The sequence below is a fragment of the Vicugna pacos genome, chromosome 7 (genome assembly GCF_048564905.1).
Source record: "Vicugna pacos chromosome 7, VicPac4, whole genome shotgun sequence".
NCBI classification, from domain to species: domain Eukaryota; kingdom Metazoa; phylum Chordata; class Mammalia; order Artiodactyla; family Camelidae; genus Vicugna; species Vicugna pacos.
Window position 1 is genome coordinate 7,591,083 of NC_132993.1, and position 21,045 is coordinate 7,612,127.

Genomic DNA, 21,045 nt, shown 5'->3' on the forward strand with positions numbered 1-21,045 from the left:
GTCTAGGGGCAGCAAGAGCTCGGCCTCTGGATGGAGGTTCAGCAACAGGGATTCAGTCTGTGAAATGATCCCAGAAAGGCTAGAGGGGCTAGAAGAAATGCTGGCAGATTTTCAGCATCTCTCAGAAAACATAAGATGCCAATAAGTGCTACAGCAAAGATCGAGGCAGAACTTTACTTTAAAAACTGGCTCGTAAGGGGTGAGAGAAAAAAAAATGGCTGGAGAAGAAAGAGGACTCAGAAGTAAGTGTAGAAATTCAGTTATCAGACATAGGGTCTGTGCTTAGGTTAGAAAGGCATCAAGGGAAAAGTGTCGGAATAAAACAAATCATAAAATTGAGTTATGATTGAAGATTGGTCCATACACATAATTGTTTTCTGATACAATGTTATCAAATGTAAACAATTTTTAAGCAGTGTTGTGTGGCTCCCCGTCCCCCTAATTTTCTTGGTAGGAGCTTTTAAAAACAAGGGAAAGAGACGAAGGAATATACGTGGTAAACATCCCAGAGGACATCCAGAGGAATGAGTCTTCAGGCTGATCTCAGGTCAGTTTCAGAGGCTCCCACGCAGCGCTCCCAAGGAGACTCATTTCCACAACTGATTATAACAAAGTCACAGAGAACCCAATGAGCCTAAGTTCTTCACTGTGGGATGGCTCAAAATTACTTAAAATTCATCAAAGGAAAAATAAAAAGGTAGATGATAGTCAAATGGTACTACCTCACAGTCTGAACTTTCTGGTCGTGTTAATTACCCTGGATAATTCTCATCATGAGATTAACGGTGGGGAGTCAGGGCGTAGGGGGCAGGGTTCCGAGTCAACGATTTTGCTTTGCATTCTTTCCGATTATGGAGGTAAATCTCTGATGGTTCTATACCAACACTAATGTTATTTTGTTAACTGTTTAAAATAAATTTGTATGCCTGATGGTAAAAATATCTACAGTTGATGTGATGGCTAATTTCACGTGTCGGCTTGACTGAGCCTGTGAAGGTGTTTCTGGATGACAGTAACATTTGGGCCTGCAGACTGAGTACAGTAGACTGATCTCCCCAGAGTGGGTGGGCCTCATGCAGTACGAGGAAGGCCTGAAGTGAACACAAAGGCAGAGTCGGGGGAGTTCCCTCTCTCTGCAAGATGGTTTTTGAGATGGAACATTAGTCTACTTCTGCCTTCAGACTCAAACTGAAACCCTGGCTTTCCCTCAGTCCTGAGCCTGCCAGCTTTCAGACTAGATCTCACACCATAGGCTCTCCTGGGTGCCCAGCTTTTGACCCCTCAGCCTCCATATAACTGTGGGAGCTCTTTCCTTCTAATAAGTCTCTTCCTCTCTTTTTATAGATCCTACTGGTTTTCACTGGAGAACCCCAACTCATAAAGATGACTTATTATCTCTCTACTCTATACATAATCTCTGTTGCTCAAATTTACCAATGACTCATCGGTCAGAGAAGCTTCCGTCCTTACACTTACATGAAACAGAAAGATGAAGGGCCTCTTGGCAACGCTAACTTGCTCTGTGTCCTTCCTTCTCTTGTCTTGGAAGCACACCCAGCTCCATCCGTATATGAAGTCCAGGATTCTTGTGCTGTGTTCTTTGCTGCTCTTATATGATTCATTTTTATCCTCTCCGTTAGCCTGTAGTAGTGATGTCTGATCCTCCTCCCCCTTTGATTAGTTTATTTGTACAGTAAACTAAAGCTTTTAAAATGTGACCTGGTCCCTACTGGGAGATTTTTACCTCCATTTTATCCACCTCAGTTGACTCAATTTTATCCTTCTCCTTGCAACTTTAAAAAGTTATTACACACACAGACACACAATTGTGTTTTTTATTCATCTTCCCTAAAAAAGGCCTAGAATATTTTAAAAGGCCCCCAAACCTTGTAGAAGCTAGAGTGGGTATGGTATCCTGGAGTGTGATTATTAATTAAAATGTCCCCCTTTGCTTCCTAAAGAATAAGGCAATACCTAATATCATGAAACTACCCCCCAGCCTCTTTTTCCCTTTCATGTTGGAATACAATGGCTCTAGTGATGTGAAAATGCACCAGCACGCACTGGAGTGTAATTGAAGGTGGATCTCCACTCAGCTGGCGTGATGACGGCACAGCCACTTTGGGAACCGAAATATAATAAAAAGTCAGTGAGGTGACACGACCCGGGAGCAACATATTGTTCACGCAAATGCTTTTTACTTGGTACCATGTGATTCTCACAGCAAGTCCATTTGTGAATTTGGGAGAATAAAATCAGCAATCTGCATGGCAGGTATGGCCAAGGTTATCTGTATTTCTATCTGCAGACCTGAATCTATAGATCTACATCCAGCTCAGTTTTGGCTCTTGTTAAACAAGAGGAGATGTGCTGTCCCCACACAAGTGTAGGCTCCTAATTAAAAAGAGCTCGAGGCTCCATGAATCTACCCTCCTCAGGCTCCATCTACCCTGAGAATCCAGAGCCAGGTTTTGTCTTCAGCAGCCAAAAATGCTGGATTTCTGAGTTTTCCTTGAACATCTCAGATCTCTACAAGACCATCAAAAAGCAAAAGCTTCTAAAATTAAGTTTTAGGGCTTTTTCTTGGTAGAAGTATACATAGACTATTTGGGAATAAACCGATTTATATCTATACACTGATTCATCATTAAGACAGAAAAATAAAATCTGTTGTTCCCAGACAGCTAGCAACAGTTTTAAGGGAAAATGCCTTTATATATGAATTCATTTATCTCCCTCCCTTTCCCCTCTCTGTTTATCTTGAAAGAAAAAAAGGTTTAAAATTACTTATGTAGATTTTCAAATAAAAGCTCATAGACCCACCTTCCAGATTTCTGCATCTGAATATAAAATACTCCATTTATGTAAATGTCACTAATGAAATTAAGTTGGAGCTCACTGTTTAAGGACAAACTTTTAAAAATACTGATTATGTATATATGCATCTATTCAGGTAGGGGAACTAGAATTTTTATATCGATATAACCTCCTCTATATAATTTCCACTCATAATGTGGTTAAGCATTATACTTTTTAGGAATATTATTTTATCCTCAGTTGTTTCATAGTATACTTTTTGTTTTTTTTTTTTAAGACTATTTGGTGTTCATTTAAGAAAATTTGGATATTATGAAAAATGTATTAAGAAGTTCGTAACAAACAGATAACCTACCAATTAGAGATAACTCCTGTCAGTATTATCCAGATTTTATTTCATTCAGAATCTCTTCTCTAGCTATCGACATGTTTGTAATAGTAATACTGGGGTCATAGTCTATACCAATTTTTATAACACTTTTATTCACTAGATTACATTTTCCAATGATATTATATTTTTTGATAAAGATGATTTCTTATGACATAATAGTATTCCACATAAGGATATATTCTTTAAAATCACCTCAATCTAAAATATTCACTTGTTTTCAATTACTTTTATTATTATGTATATTGTGATAAATATATCTGTGTACGTCTTTATTTCTTTAGACTTAGAATGATTCACATTTAACAGATTAAAGGAAATTCCAAGGCTTCTGATATATTCAGCTTCTAACAATTATGGCTTAAATTTGAATTAAGTGATATAATATGCATTACTAAGGAATTCTCCAGTCACTTTGCTATAAGACATTATAAAACAAAGCACTTGAAGTGTGTGAAGTAATGCCTAGAAAAACTTAATTTTCGAGTTATAGAAATTTATTTTAAGAAATCTAGAGATAATACTTGCAGTTTAAAACCACAGAGCTGAAAATCATTTCTCAATAAATAAGTAAAACATAAAAAATGGTATTAGAAACTAAACCATTTTTTCTTACATAAGGAAAACGCAATCTCATGATGGAAGCTATCACTGAACTTTGAAACTGGAATGCAGTAATTCTTCCAAACATTAATATACTAACTACATTTTCAAATGTTCATAAAATCAAGAGAAAAGATACTCTAATTGCTTAGGACAGACAGTGCCAGGAGCAGTCAAAGGGAAATGCATTTGCTGAGATTGAACTGGGAACTTGCCAGTATTTGCCAGCAAGTTCCCCAGCTACACACAAAGCCAAGAAGAAAATGTCTGCTCCTAAGGCTATGGTACAAATGTGCGTCCCCTTAAAATCCATGTGCTGAAATCCTAATGGTGTGTATGATGGCTTTAGGTGGGGCCTTTGTTAGGTGTGTAGGTTATGAGGGCGAAGTCCTCAGGAATGCGATTAGCATCCCACAATGCGCCCTCACCCCTCCCACCACGTAAGGACTGAGCGAGAAATCCACAGTCTGCCACCCAGAAGAGCTTGACCTGGCCGGCCCCCCGATCTTGGGCTTCCGGCCTTCAGAATTATGAGAAACAAATAAGCCAGGCAGGCTGTGGTATTTTGTTAAGGCAGCTTGACTAGACTAAGATACGGTCCCTCAAAGCACTCAAGTGGGAGTTTATCAAAATTTTACAAAGGGAACGGTGCTACAAAACAAAGCTAGAACACGGCCCCAGAAAAATTCCCTTTGGAGACAGAAATACAAAGATGATGTTTGCTGAGTACAGGTTTCTGAAGCCGTAAGGATGCTGAGAAGCCATTCTAAAACTGAAGCAATGTCTACACGAACAACATGGGGAGGTCTGACTACATCAGCTCAGCTAACAGGTGAGTTAGGAGCAGGCTATGTTCTGAACGACTCTTCTGAAAAGCTTTGTTTGCATGGATAGAAACTGATTTTTTTTTCAATAGGTGAGAAAGTTCATTTACAGAAATCACTTTCCTTCCACCATTTAAATGGTGAACCACATTTTACAACCGTATTAATATTAGAGTATTATTCTAAACATGTTTGCAATTTAGTGGCATGACACTGAGGCACTGTGCAATAAAAATCTTATTTCAAATGGTAGGAAGGTTATGTATGTGCATGTATGTGCTTTTTGTTTGTTTGTTTTGTTTGGCTATTTAACAGACAGCAATATCTATGAATACTTTTTAAGCTACTATTATAATATTGTTTCTGGAAGACACATTTAGCTTTTCAGTATGGAGTGATGGAGTAAATAGGCAATTAGAACTTATAATTTTAACTCTTCAAATCAGAAGACAAATCTGTAGGTCAGTGTTTTCACAATTATGGGTTGCAGCTTGTTTTTAGGTCATGAAATCATTTAGTGGGTTATAGCAATTTTTTTAATGGAAGAGAAAAAAGATGGAAAAGGAAACACCAAAATTATGAGAGTGCATTAAAGAACAAGGCAACTTTTATTTCACGAGACTTTGTTTCAGTGGGTATGGAGCATGAGAGAAAATATTTTCTCACTGTTTTAATCAAAATCATTTCAACCTGGAGAATGTTATACTAAATGCAATAAGCCAGACAGAGAAAGACAAATGCTGTATGATCTCATTTATATGTAAAATCTACGAAAGTAGAATTCATAGACTCAAAGAGTAGAATGGTGGTTGCCAGGGGCTTGCTGTATATTGGTCAAACGGTACAAACTTTCACTTATGAGATGAAAAATTTCTGGGGAATCTAATATACAGCATGGTGATTATAGCTAATAATACTACTTTGTATCCTTGAAACTTAATTGTACACTAAGTATTCTTAAATATAAAATAAAACAAAATAAAATAAGAGGGAGATCTTAAGTGTTCTACCACACACACAAAAGATGACCATGTGAGGTGATACATGAATTAATTAACTTGTTAGTACTAATCATTTCACAATGTATATATATATTAAAACATCACATTGTACAGCATTTAAAAATTCACACTGTACAACCTAAATATATACAGTTTAATTTGTTAATCACACCTCAATAACGCTGGAAACAATTCAGGTACTCAAAATCGCTTCTAGGTCCGCCTTCGCCATGATGATGGACATGAAAGTTCAAATGAAAGTAACTCTCAGAGTTATCCATTTGACCCTTTCAGCACCTGCTTTTTTTTTCTTTTACCCTTATTCCTAGAGGAAGGTAAATATATATTCACCAATCACTAACTACTGTTCCAACTATAAACAAATATAGCGGAATGTTTCATTCAAGTTTATGTTGTGAGTGAATATTTTCACTAATAAGGTTACTCAGAGGTTTGATTTTTACAAGCCAGAGTCAATTTTTGTCTCAAACGAATGAGACAAAAATTAATCACTGTGTGGAGGCAAAAAATGCAAGAAGAGGGTAAATAATATTTGGAATCGGCTCAAACTCATAGGATTTATTTTGAATTCATCACCAAAGAGCAATGTTGTCCAAGATGGAATACGGAGACTTTTCAACCAGATGAGTTACCGTCATCCTAGACTACAGAACTAACTATTCAGAAGTAGTGTTCATGTGTGTACGTGTGTATGTGAAGAACAAGATGTTATTAATGAGTGTTTCCCTCTTCTAGATTTTCTGTATCTCCTACATTTTTCTGGCCAAGCTATTTCAAAACAGAGGCAAAATAGGACTGACATGCTTCAGTGCTCGTGCTGTTGGTAAACATAGGGTAGATGCGGCTCTCAGCATGTCTTTCGCATTGTTGGTCATGGAAATTGAAGATGAGTCAAAGAAGTAGAAAGCTATCCCATGCTCTTGGATTGGAAGAATCAATGTTGTTAAAATGGCCACACTACCCAAAGCAATTTACAGATTTACTGCCATCCTTATCAATTGACCCAGGACATTTTTCACAGAGCTAGAACAAATAATCCTAAAACTTATGTGGAACCACAAAAGGATTGCCAAAGCAATCCTGAGGAAAAAGAACAAGTCTGGAGGCATAACCCTTCCAGACTTCAGACACTACTACCAAGGTACAATAATCAAAAAAGCATGGTATTGGCACAAAAATAGACATGCAGCTCAATGGAACAGGACAGAGAGCCCAGAAATGAACCCACAACTTATGGTCAACTCATCTTCAACAAAGGAGGCAAGAATACACAATGGAGAAAAGACAGTCTCTTCAGTAAGTGGTGCTGGGAAAGCTGGACAGCTGCATGTAAGTCAGTGAGTTAGAACACTCCCTCACACCATACACAAAACTAAACTCAAAATGGCTTAAAGACCTAACTATAAGACATGACACTATAAAACTCCTAGAAGAGAATGTAGGCAAAACATTTCCCGACATAAATTGTAGCAGTATTTTCTTAGGACAGTCTCCCAAGGCAAAAGAAATAAAAGCAAAAATAGACAAATGGAACCTAATCAAACCTATGGCTTTTGCACAGGAAAGGAAACCATGAACAAAATGAGAAGACAACCTACAGACTAGGAGAAAATACTTGCAAATGATGAGACTGACAAGGGCTTAACTTACAGAATATACAAACAGCTCTTACAATTCAATATCAAAAAAACAAAACAAAACAAAAAACCCAAAAAGCCAATCAAAAAATGGCAGAAGACCTAAATATTTCTCCAAAGAAGACATACAGATGGCACATGAAAGGACGCTCAATACCACTAATTATTAGAGAAATGCATAGCAAAACTACAATGAAGTATCATCTTACCTTGGTCAGAATGGCCATCAGCAAAAAGTCTGCAAATAATAAACAATGAAGAGGGTGTAGAGAAAAGGGAATCCTCCTGCACTGTTGGTGGGAATGTGAACTGGTGCAGCACCTAAGGAGAACAGTCTGGTGGTTCCTTAAAAAACTAAAAATACAAATGCCCTATGATCCAGCAATCCCATTCCTGGGCATATATTTGGAAAAGACAAAAACTCTAATTAAAAAGATACATGCACTCCAATGTTCATAGCAGCACTATTTATAATAATCAAGACATAGAAGCAACCTAGGTGTCTGTCAACAAATAAATAGATAAAGAAAATGTAGTATATACATACAGTGGAATATTACTCAGCCATGAAAAGAATGGAATATTGCCATATGCAGCAACAGGAATGGACCTAGAGATTATCATACTGAATGAAGTAACTCAGACAAAAACAAATACTGTATGATATCACTTACATGTAGAATTTAAAAAATAATACAAATGAACTTATTTACAGAACAGAAATAGACTCACAGACATAGAAAACAAACTTATTGTTATCAAAGGGGAAAGAGGGGGAGGGATAAATTAGGAGTATGGAATTAACATATATACACCACTATATATAAAATACACAACAAGGATTTACTATATAGCACAGAGAACTATATTCAATATCTTGTAATAACCTATAATGGAAAAGAATCTGAAAATGTGTGTCTATGTAGACACACATTATATATATATAAAACTGAATCACTTTGCTGCCTACCTGAAACCAACACAATATTGTAAATCAACTATACTTCATTAACAAATGAATAGGGTAGGTATAATCCAGAATTATTTCCCTTTCTTAGAGCAAACATTAGCGTCCTGGGCTAACTCATCTTTCTAAATTAATTATTTTCTCAGTGTTGCTACTTAGATTAAGTTATTCATATGTTTAACTGAATTTGAAATGAAAATTGTATTCTATGGGCTTTGTATGTATTGTAGGATGAATGAATACGTTGGATTTCTTTGTTCTTTCTTTCCTTTATTTTTTAATAAGCCCAGTTTAAATGAGTTCGAGATACAACTTCTTAAAGTATATGTGTATACATTTGCTTACTAACGTTTCTCAAACTTGAGCAGTGATAAATGATAACGTCTTAGTTTCCGCTGTTGTATGGGGAAAAATGGAAATCTTTAAAACAAATATTTTCATTGGGCTGCATAAGAAACTATAGAAATGTTTAGATTTCACATTTGTTTTCCTCAGTTTGTACAGATTTTTGGCTACATTGACAAAAATGTCTAAAGCCCACTTTTATTACATTTAAGCAAATCTATTAAGGTAAATTAGCTGTTGCATACTAGATTCCTTTGTTCATTCTTTTTTTTTTAAATAAACACAATTTAAATTAGATCGGAGTATCTTGGAATCCTAGATTAAACCAAATTAAATTAGTACATGTTTACTGATCACTATTCTTAAACTCCTGTTCTTTTAGTTATAGTGGTTTCTGTTATATGGAAAACCACCAGGAGTTTGGGTTTGCTCAGCGAATGCCAGCAGGGAGACCTTCTGACTTACACTTTATGTGTTTAGGCATTAGAAAAGAATCATTAATCATAACAGAATCCAGTGGGGAGATTTTCAACCGTAGTAAATATTTGTATGTGCATTTGTTTTATGTGTTATTCTGGTCACTGCAGATAATTTCTATTTGTTCTGTATCTCCCCAGGTAAATTTATCCTGGGAAGTAGTGATAAAATACAGGGATCCATCATTTTGTCTCTGAACATTCAGGGCAAAAGCAAAACTAACAATGCAAACATAAAGTAAATATCTAGGTTTTTCAAAATAGCTTTTGATTTCAGTAATTCAGATACACCCCTGACACATGGTTCCCATGTCTTCCCTGCGTCCTTGCCAGTAACAGTCCACACAGCGCCATGCCTACACACAAGGCCGATTGTACGGAAAGACACATATCCTTGAGCAGGAGATACTCGGTCAGTGAACACTAGTTCTTGGAGCCACGGTGCTGAACTCTACAAACAATCCTGGAGCATCCCTTAGGTTACAGGTGCCGCTCTATACACACATATACAAGGGCGTGGTCTCTGCCTTCAAGGAGCTGATGGCATAGAGGGGAAATGAGATGGACCCAAACCATACAACGTGCTAGACACTGTCAGACCTATGCACGTGGCGTCACGAGTACACCCGGACTACTGAGCAATCTGAGCCAGCAGTTACACAGTGGAGCATTCTGCTAAGAGCTGCTTCTCTCAGTATTTGGTACATCTGTACTAGGCGCTCAGGAAATGTTCTTTTTCTCTCTGCCCTCCACTTCTAAGTAGTTCTTTACAAAATAAAACATCCATAACAAGGAACATCCAGAGAAACCTGGTGAAATTTTTTAACGATTTATCAGTTGCATATCATCATTTTCTTTGTTTGTGATATCTCACTTTGCAATTTCAGCTTTCTTTGTACCATATTAATCAAATAATATTCCAAGGTCACTAAGTTTGTTTCAATAACATCACCAAAGTCTCAGTGTATCATACCAGTATGATGTCAAAGTTTAAAAATGACCCTACTTAGCCAGGCAGTCTTCCCTCCGTTGATACATACCTCTTGTCCTTCTTCTTTGTACTCCCACCCCCTTAGTTTTCTGACCATTTGCACAAATTTAGCAAGATCCCTTTGAAGTTTTAATTCAAGCCGCTGAAGATACCTTTAAAGTCATAATTAAATCAATACAACCCCATTACTAACAGTAAAAGGTATTTGAATGCCCATAAAGTCAAATGATACTAAGTACTGTTATGTTAATAAAATTTTCTTTGTTTTTAAACATAAAATATTAACTGAGAGAAACAGCCATCACTAGATTTAAAATGAACTAGCATTGGTGAGAAATGGAAGATTTCAGTCCTCTAAGACAGTCTTGACCAGCCTTCCTCTTCACCCACCCTTACCCTCTCAGCAAGTTTTCAAGTTTCCCTTTGTCAGTCTACACTCAGGGCAGCCAAGAAGTATCTCAAAAGCCTGAATCCAAACATAATCACAAGCATGTGATCCCAACAAAACAAAAACACAACCTTCGCCCTGGAGAGACCAATAGCAGCTTCCGGAATGAATACTGAATAGATTTCACTGACCTGAGGAAATATCGATTTGGCTCATCTTGGTCTGCGTGACGTTGACGTGAACACCAACTTTGCTTTCGGTGAGGTCGATCTCCACGTAGCCCAAGTTATCCGCAAAATGACTGAAAAGCAGGAGACCATTGGGGTTCCAAGTCCTGAACTGGAAACTTACTGATAACAGGTCCTGGTTAACCCGTCCGGGCACCTCCAGGTAACTGGTGGCATTGAAAAAGACAGGTACCGTGTAGGGCTCCACACAGGAGAAACTCAAATTTCCCTGTAAAACAGAAGGGCGTACATTGAGGAAATCTTGAATAAAATAAGCATCTATATAAAACAGTAGAAAAAGCTACAGTTCTACAAATTTCCAAGCAGAACTGGAGCTTGTGTGAAACTCTCCCATGCAGCAATCTGACACAGACTCAGCAGCTGGACACCTTGGCATGGAAGAGGCCTCTCTGCCCTGGCTGACAGGGTCTAGCAGATGGCCATCAAGCTGAGGGTTCACACAAGCACCGACCATCATGGAACTGACAGTCCGACACACTGATGTGATGAGCTGGCCATGGACAGGATGTACCCCTGTGTTACAGGATTGAGTGTGGACCACTGGACTTTCTGAAGACGGCAAAGAGCTGCTTCCTCCCTCCGCCATTACTGATGATGTGTGAGCCAGGGAGGAGACGCCACCGCCCTCTCCTGGATGGCCTTGCTCACGTGTTTATTACTATATTATTCCAGTATCAGTGGGAACTAGGACCACTTGGTTACTATTTATTAAAGTGATATCATGGCACAAATAGTCTTGGGTTTTGTCCCCATACCTAATATATATGAATTAACATTAACTATTTAGCATCAGCATAATTGTGATTATTTCAGATTATTCTGTTATTCAACTTAAAATCCCATCTAAACTCCCACGAGGCTTGCATGTATCATAATGCGTTAATGCTTGTGGAAACACTGACATGAATGTACAAAACGAAAAAAGAACTTGCAATAATTAAAGCTTACTCCTTCCCCATCACACTCCCTCTTCCTGGTATGAAAAAAGTTGGCATATTATACAGATACATTGAATTTTATATTCTAATGTCTTAAGTATCTTCCTTTTAAAGACCTAAAAATCTACATTTTCTTCCATCTTTTTTTTTAATCCCAGCATAGTATCTTGAGTATGACTTGAAGACATTTTCACTTCATCTTTCTTTCTTTCCTTCTTTCCTTCCTCCTTCCTTTCGTCCACACCACATCATTTACCCCTAGAGGCACAGCTCTTCCATTGCAGTACATGAGCCATTAAGCCTAACATAGGCTGTCCCCCTGAATTAATATTCAAATTAAACTTGCACTGTACCTTCGCAGATGATTATTTTAAAATACTTTTCCTGATGAAAAGAGCTGCTGATGCTTCATAACTGAAATGTTGTGATAGCCCATATACCTGTGTCGTGGGGACTGTCTCCCGGCAAAGTTATAGCTCCTTTCTGAGGCTGACCCCGGAATCAATGTACAAGCGACTGGGTGTGTGTGTGGAGGGGGTGCGAGATGAGGGCTGAGTCAGTTCCACTGAAATATCAGCACCTGACGTCCTTGAAAGCAGATTCCCTGCATGAATATTTGCCGTTGGAGAGCTGCTTGCGAAGTGCCTCACTTGCCTCTCTACTGCCTAAAATTTTAATCCATACACATATTTTGGTGTAAAAGCCTTTTTTATATCTGTTCATTCTATTTCAACAAATATAGACAAGTCATGCTTTACTAAATATCTTTGTCATTCAAGTTAAAATCGCATTTATAAGCATGATATATTTGGCAGTGAAGTTGATTTTGGAATGAGTCTCCGTAGTGCAATTCTCTGAAGTTTGGGCACCTAATGGGTCCATCCAAGGATCAACGGGGAGGTTCAGGCAGAAATAACACTTGACTTTTTCTCAAAGATGCAGACAATGGAAAGACTACTATGATGATTTGGACTCTGTGCCCTTCTGTCTTGAACAACAATTTCTGAGGAAACAGAAGGACTCTGGCGCCATTTTATCCAAAGCTTAAAATAGCATATATATAAATACTGCTCTAGATGAGAAATAACATCTAGAAAGGAGACATGACCTCGGGGATCATATACTGTGAACCCACAACCTAGGTTTGCACTCATTTTCAGTCACCTTGCAAAGTCATTTTTTCAGGTTAAATCTCAGTTTTCATCTATAAAATGTTCATGATCATACCTCCCTTGTAGCGTTATTCTTAGGTTATCATAAATGTACCACGCCGAGCACAGCGCCTGTTGCCTGTATATGGAGGTGTTATCCCTACAGTTGATAAATGGTACGAGAAAATTTCACCAAAGATCAGTTTTTAAGTATTAGTATAAATTCATCACCATTTTAAAGAAAAATAATTAGTAAAGAGAAATTTTGCATTAAATTAATATTTTTTTAGTTTCGTATATATCTAGCCTGAACTCTTGTTTATTCATTAGGTATTTCCATCCATCCAATAATTTTATGAACCCTAGGCTCAGACCGGGGGGTAACGAGAGCAGCAGAATTCTTCCAGACACACAGTGCAAACACTCATGGTATCATCTACTTCCTCTGGCCCCCAGATATATGGGTCTCTGGATCCCAGCCTCTTCCAAATGATACTTTGGGGTTGAAGCAGCTTCTATTCCTGCAGGATCGTAGGGAGCTCACATTCCACTTTGTAAGTTGCTGTCTTTTACGCGGTGTCACAGGGAGGCAAGTGTGCTAGAGTGTTCCCTGATTTTTCGCTCTCCTCCTTGAAAGAGCTGAACCAGGACTCACACCAGAGCCAGAAGGCCACTGTGCGCTTCTGAGTCACAGCGTTCACTCTCCAGTGCAATCACTCTTTACTTAATTGCATAATATTTAAGTATGCTTAGAGCTTTGACAAATAGCTTATCGATTTGCATATTTGGATGAATTATCTTTGGAAACAGGGAAGTAAATAGAATAAAGTTCCTGCTTTAAAAACTCTTAAAATATTGAATTACATTGTAAACAAGAAACGCAGAGCTAGACGCGATGGGACACTTGGAAACATGATGCTGACAGTTTAGCAGCTGCTGAAAAGCTGGAGTGAAATCTGCTCTGAAGTATATACCTGGTCCTCTGTCATGGGGAACCCACACACCCTGCAACAGAAATTCTGGGCCCCTCTGAATAAAACTTACTATTTCAGGTTAATTTAACTCAAAACCCAGTATCTATGCTCAGAGTATATTCAGTACCTCCACATTTTTCAGGTGACACTAAAGTTAGTTTTGCATGGTTGAGCCCATGCAAAACCATGATAGATGCTACGGTATTGTTCATTAACAGTCCACACAAAACAAAGTCTTTGATTTCTCTGGGAACCGCTACGTTGGGGGTGAAAGCTCTTACCACATTTGACGGCTCCAGCTTCTTCCTTCTCGCGAGATCAGTGATGTTGATGCCATTGTAGTTAATGCTTTCCATGCAGCCTCTGAAATTCTTTCTGCTGCTGGAGCTTGGCTTGCCAGAGAAGGGGATGCCTCCGAAGGTGATCTTTGAGAAAAAGAAAAAAGGTAAACACACTATGTTGACTTAAAGAAAAAATAACAACATTCACAATAAATTAGACAAGACTGCTAATTCAGCTAGGGTCAGTCACCTTGACCTCAGCCCACAGACACAGACACTTTTCTTCCTGCCCCCAAGATCTCTGGCGTAATAACTTACGTTGTTACTGAAGAGCATCCTGACTGTCATTCATTGACAATCAGATTGTAACTTGAACAAGAAGAGGCACGACCCTTAGCATTTGCACCACCCCGAGGACATTTTATAAATTTCCCTGAGAAGGTTTTAAAAGATGTTACACAGCAAACATCTTTTTGTTACATAATATTAAAAATACAGTTTTATGTTGATCGTTCAAAGACATACCACCAACAAAGGCTTTTGGTCCTCATGAGATAATCAGCACTAATACTCAAGTTTATAAAACTTCAACCCGAAGCAAGGAATACTGTATTCACTCATCTTAGACATTGCAGTCGAATGACCAGTAGCGTAGAGAATTCATTAGACTTATTTTGAATACAGAAAACGGTTCAAAAAGTCTCATTACTCTATCAATTAGGAATATCTTTGGACTCAGAGGCTATAATTTGAGAAGTATAGACTTAAAAATATCCCAGGTCTCCTAAATCCAAAGGAAAAAGGTCAATGCTCCTCCCCGTGACTCTCAAGCTACTATGACCGATGAAGGTAGAGCATGTAAAAATTTTCCCACATATCTTTGGTCAAATTACAGTACTGAAATATCAATTTCATATCATACAAATTATACTCAATTATGTGTTGCCAATAATGGATTTTACTGCTAATTGTGAATGAGTAGTTAATGAATCTGCTATTGTAGCTGTAATATCAAGATACATAATCTAGATCTTAAATTTATGTTAATTATTATTCGGTTACCATGACCAATTTTTCTTATAAAGTTTAAAAAATGAAAACAAAGTTAAGACATATTTCAACGTCAAGACTTCATATTTGATACATTAGACAGAGACCTTTGGCTTCTAGGAGACACAAATTATGTTTCTGTTATTCAGCGTTTTGGCATTTTAAATGCTTACCTAGTTTTTTTTGGGGGGGGGGAAATGTACAAATTAATGATGATTTAGGAGACAATATAAACCAAAAAGACCTCACTTAAAATAAAAATAAATGTATGAATAATCATTAGCTGAATATATGTCATTTACCATAGAGTTTATATATGGGAAGAAATAAGAAAAACTAAGAATAAATACATTGAAAGGAATTAGGAAACAACAGAAAAAAAAAATAGAGAGTACTCGAAAACAGGTTAGGGAAATGTTCTCAAGTGGCGTTGACCTAACTGACTAGGTGCTATATACATGCACGTAATGCCGAAGGTAAGAACTACGGATACTTCATGGAGTGCTGTATTTCCTGCCCACGATTTATTTGATCAAATTCTGCTCCAGTTGATAGTGACAAGATCTATGCTTAACGACATGCAGCGTCACAGTGTGAATAGTAGTACTAAATGTTAGTTTAAAAGTAGTTTTTTATTCTTCTCTGTGCACAGTTTCTTTATTTGGGGACACTCATTTTCGTTTGGGATGATGATCCAAACACTCCTTACGGTTTCTCTGTGTTTGACAGCCCTCGGCACGTGTCGTCCCTTACAGGAGGTTCCCCGGCAAGGCGTCACAGGCTCAATTTACCAGATTCCTTACAGTTAAGAGACGTGGGTTCCAATCCCAGTTCCTAACCTACCTCATCATTAGGATTTCCCTTCTTTCTGGTTATGGATTCTCACCAATAAAGCACAGCGGCTGGACCACAAAATACCTTCTGATATTGTACGTATTCTCATTGTATAAAACTATTGCATTTGTTAGACTAGTAACCAGATATTGATATGACTCATATGACTGCCTCATTAATGACACTGCCATTCACTGACAACTGGACTCCAAGAAAGAACTGCACCGATCCAAGAGTTTACAAAGTGTGGCAGAGACTACTAGATGCCTCCGAGTATCCTTTCTCCCACCTTCGTTAAGAAAAAACATTGCTTTTCAGCGGGCACGTGCTCTCCAGCCAATACATGGCATTGATCAATCTCTTTAAATAAATTTCGGTCTCATGAGATTTAGGTGGAAGGGCTGCGTGTGACTCTAAGAACTATACCTCAAAGGGGGGAGCTGTGGGGTACAATCTCCTTCACTCCCTTCTCTCCCACTGGCTGGAATGCAAGATGGAATGTGAGTGATGTGCAGAGGGGATGGAGTGGCAGCAAGATAAAAATAGACTGGGGTCTTGACAACCATGATGCTGCCATTCGAGCCCAGGGCTACCTGCCTACAGGCTCCTTTTCTATGAAAGGAATAAGCACACATCCCTTACACGCAGTCTAACTGATATATTTGTGATTTACATTACTTCCTGCTACCTCCTCACATAGCCCTGTGAGCAATGTGCTCTTATAGTCATTTTATAGCAGGGGAATATAAGTTCTCCACTGACACACAACCAGTAAGGGGCAAAAAGGGATTTAAACTCAAGCTTTTTCACTCCGGTTTGAGCCCAGGCAATTGATTTTCTCTAAAATTCTAACCAGTTTCTCAAATCTTAGCCCAGTTCTGCAACGGACAAGGGGGAGCCATTCCTCTACTCTCAAAGCAGAGCTGTATCGCAAAGGCGAGGGCATAACATAAAGTGGATGCATCTTGGAATATGGATGAAGAGTGGGGAGAAGCCGGGACAAACTGCAGTCTGCTGTCCTGCCCTGCATTCTCCCTGGCCAAGAGGAGGAAGGATGAAGCGAGGTGCCTCTGAGCGCCGCTGCACCCTCCTCAGGCCACCACGCAGCTAGCAGCTTGACCGAAGTGGTGACTGGGTCCCTGTGTGGTGTAAGTGGGCTACCGAGAAGTGAGGGAGGCGGACTCTCCAGGCTTCTCCCCACCAAATGCCCACTTCGAGCGACGACAGAGGAACAAACTCGTCTTCTGTTGCTTCTTTCACGATGTAAAGGTCTGGAGACGAGGACAGGGATTATTCAACGAGCCCTAGTGTTATGTACCTAACCCCGCGGTGCACTGCCTCCTGCTCATACTGGCTCATGAGAACGTATGGTTAAAGTCATTGCTAAAAATGAAATTATATAAGCTTTAAATTAAATATGCTATATTAAACAAAAAATTAACGACTACTCAGAACTCACCTCTACATTTTACTACCATGTATGCTCTTGAGTTTATTTGCATTATTGTGTCTATCTGATGGAAACACTGTATAATGAATATATTTGGTCTCTGTCCGCTATGTTCCTAGCACAGAGCTCCCAAAATCTCTGCGATTTCCTGACTGAGAGGTGAGTCTCTTGTTATTCATAACAAGCCCATTGCTTCAAGGAGATGTATATAAAAACAGCAAGAGATCCACTCAACTATGCTCCCTGACTTTCTTTAAACAAGAGAGCAAAGAGAATTGCTATATATTAAGGTAAACATGGAGAGATACAAAAGTGGGACCGACCATTTCATTACAGCTTACGCCAATAACTGCGTATCTGAGAAAAGTAATCAACGAAGGGAAATGAGTTGAGTCTACCCTGATTCTTTCTTAGTAAACTTAAATTTCTTCCTATGTCTCTCTGACAAATCCGTCTCAGGCATTTCAGTCTACAGGCGAGGTTCTCCGACGTGGTGTTTTACACAGATGGGCTTCAAAGTGTCCACGATCCTGCTGACCCAATGGAAAGCACTGTGTGTCTGCGTGAATATTCATAGATTTCATCACGAACTCAGTAGGGTCTATGACCCCAAATTTTTAATTCTGGTTTTTGAAAATTGGAATTGCGTTTGCCCACTGCTAATGATCCAGGATTTCTCACCTCTTCTACGGTACTTCAAAGTTTATTAATGGAGAATGAATAATTCATCTTTAAATTCCCTCAAACGGTGGGAGATAAAGTCACATAAGCTAAGATTTATACTAATTCAGAGAAGGTAGACACTTCTGGGATTTTCACAGTCTTTCCCTTTCAACAGTCATTTCTGATTTAAAGAGACGTTTTTGGAGGGGCAGTTATTTCCTGATAACCTTATATTTACTTGACTGTTGATAAAGTTCCTATCAAAGTTTACATAGTATGTTCTATTCTAAATTTCTGTTAAGAAATGTACGTAATGTATTCATGTTACAGAAAATTTGGAAACTATTTAAACATATAAAGACAATAGAAGACATAGTTGTATATCCTGACTTTTTCATTTACCATTTTACGGTGGGCACATTCTATGTTCTAAAAGAATTATGTATAGATATTGATAACACACATACGTGTATATGTATAAAGCTGCAATTTTGAAACTGGGGGCCAAGGCACACTGAGATGGCGCAGCAAACTCATAGGGGTGTTCCAGTGATGAACACCTTCTTCCAGAACTTTCTTCCCTATTTACAAGTAACATTTTTGATCGACATTTTAAGTCTGAATTGCTTTCCAAATAATTTATTAAAAAACTTGACACGCCTACCAGTATATTATGAGAATACATATATTTTTACTGAACCAATATGATCATTGATTATTTTTTAATCTCTGATCATTTGGAAGATGAAAAAAACCTCTTACTTATGGACAATCTCTTCAAAATATTCTGTATTTTTATTTCTTTTATGACAATTATATTTGAGAAAAAAGAACTTGTCAAAAGAACTGTCTACAGTCAAAAATCTATAAATGACTTAATGTAAGTCAGAACTCAGGATTTCTTATTCAACATTTTGTAATAAATATCAGGCAATCCTGTATACATAATACACTGTACATTATCGAACAAGCAATTTATAATTAACTACCAACGGAAAGATTACAACTTACATTTATTCTGGACTTGTTAAATGGCCCTGATAATATGATAAATGGTCCTTCTCTTCAAATATATGTTACTTTGGTACCAAGATTTTAAAAATATTTTAAGTACTCATTATCAAAAATTTAGAAATGTGTAAAATGACATATTAATAACTTAGGTTATGAAGTTGCATGTTAAGTTCTCTTTGGAGAATAAAATGAAAATGGTGTAGGAATGTATATGATTAGAAGCATCATGCTGTACACCAGAAATTGACACAACATTGGAAACTGACTCTACTTCAATAAATAAATATATATATAAACAAAAAAAAACCCCAAACAATAAATACGACAATACAGCAGGAAACTGAGGCAGCCACTTGGCGCCACGGTTCGCACATCCTCAAGCTTACCTCATAGTCCAAGTCCAGGTAGTCGAACTCCCCGTTGGTGCGAAACTGCTGCACGCTCCTGTCCAGGGTGAGGTTGATGGTCCGGCCCTGGCGCTCAATGACCACAGAGTGCCAGTGGTGGTCGTCCAGTAGACTTCCTGTCATCACGGACGTGTGGCCATATATGGGGCCAAGCTGGTTGCTTCCTGAGTCACGCGAGTGGAAAAGAAGGAAGGCAATGACGTCACGACTCTGTGTCAAAGGAGACCTTTCGTTTACAAAGTCGTGGGTGGATGTGCCACCAAAGCTCTGTCCACTGAAGCTAACATGGGAAACCAGCATGCAGCTACACTTTCAAACAGTTTTATGTTCAAACTACATAAAAGCTATTAAAGATGGGAAAATGTCTGCTTCCTTAAAAAAAAAAGAGCTTTTTTTTTTCTCCCAATTCTGCTAAATTTGGTAGGTTCCTTATAAAGTCAGTGTCCCATGGGCTCTGAAGCCAGCATGCCTGGATCCTGATGCTGCCTCCACCACTGTCTTGCTCCATGAACTTGGCCAAGTTGACAATTCTGCAAGCCTTCGTTTCCTCATATGTAAAAAGTGAAAAAAAACAGTAGTGCCTGCTTTACAAGGTTGCCAGGAGGATTAAGTTAATTAGTACATGCAAAAACTTTTACACTTCTTGACATATAGTAAATATTCATTAAACGTTACCTGGTAATTTTTAATTTTTATCATTATTATTATTTTTGGTCAAGAAAATGCAGCACGACAATTTTCAGATTTTTTTTTCATGACTCCAAAAGCCATAATCTTAAGCACCATGTAATATTTAATGTCATGGAAAATTTACTCAACTTCTACTTTAACATAAAAACTTGCAAAAATATACACGCGGCATTAATCCAGTTTTGAAGTAAGATCTTCATAACAACAAGACTATAAATGAGAGTGAAAGGTTGCGAGAACATGTGATCGTTCCTAAGGTCATCTCTGGATGCTGTTTACATATTCTATATACGATTTTCTATTTTGTCTAATCAAGTGCTGCTTTTTATGTTCAGACAAAAACTAGATGCTATAAAGGTATAATCTTGTTTCAGAATAAACAGCATAATGGAAAGAAGAGAACACACGACTGACTGAAGAATTACATTATTTTCATTTTTTCACATTTGGGACGCTAACGATGCCTACGCCCCACATTCCTCTGTGGATTTCCTAGATGAAATTGTCTTCCTTTTTGGTGATGAAATGAAATGCTGATGTGTGATTGTGACGATGTGTGTATGTACATGGGGGCTGGGAGAGGGGCAGAGAAAAGAAAGAATTAGTTTAAGTGAAAGGCTGCATTCAGTTCCATTGCTCCAAATGTCTAGACTAGAACACTAGCCGCAGCCAGATGTCCTGGTATTTACGTAACGGCATTAAGAGCGACAGCGGGGACCTGAGTGGGTATATTTCCATGGCTGTCATAAATTCCAGACAGTTAGTAAAACTCTAAGTAAACTGCTTTCCCGTGAAATGGTAATGAGCCTCTTTGTGAGGCTCTACGATCAGTTTCTGTTTCACAACAGTAATGTCACACTCTTATCAAGCACGGTGGCTTTTAAAGG

At 38.2% G+C, this 21,045-nt stretch overlaps 1 protein-coding gene across 6 annotated transcripts in view; it reads right to left on the bottom strand.

Annotated features, from left to right (window-relative positions):
* Positions 1-21,045, bottom strand: part of CNTNAP2 (contactin associated protein 2) — a 1,225,886-nt gene that overhangs the window by 995,834 nt on the left and 209,007 nt on the right. For all 6 annotated transcript variants that reach the window (XR_012074163.1, XM_031674555.2, XM_072964285.1 and 3 more), the window contains 3 exons: positions 19,448-19,632; positions 14,051-14,194; positions 10,650-10,914 (listed from right to left, as the gene is read on the bottom strand). Coding sequence is in view for 5 of the 6 variants with exons in the window: in XM_031674555.2 (XP_031530415.2) it covers positions 10,650-10,914; positions 14,051-14,194; positions 19,448-19,632 (594 nt within the window). In the remaining variant the exon portion in view is untranslated. The remainder of the gene's footprint in view (positions 1-10,649; positions 10,915-14,050; positions 14,195-19,447; positions 19,633-21,045) is intronic.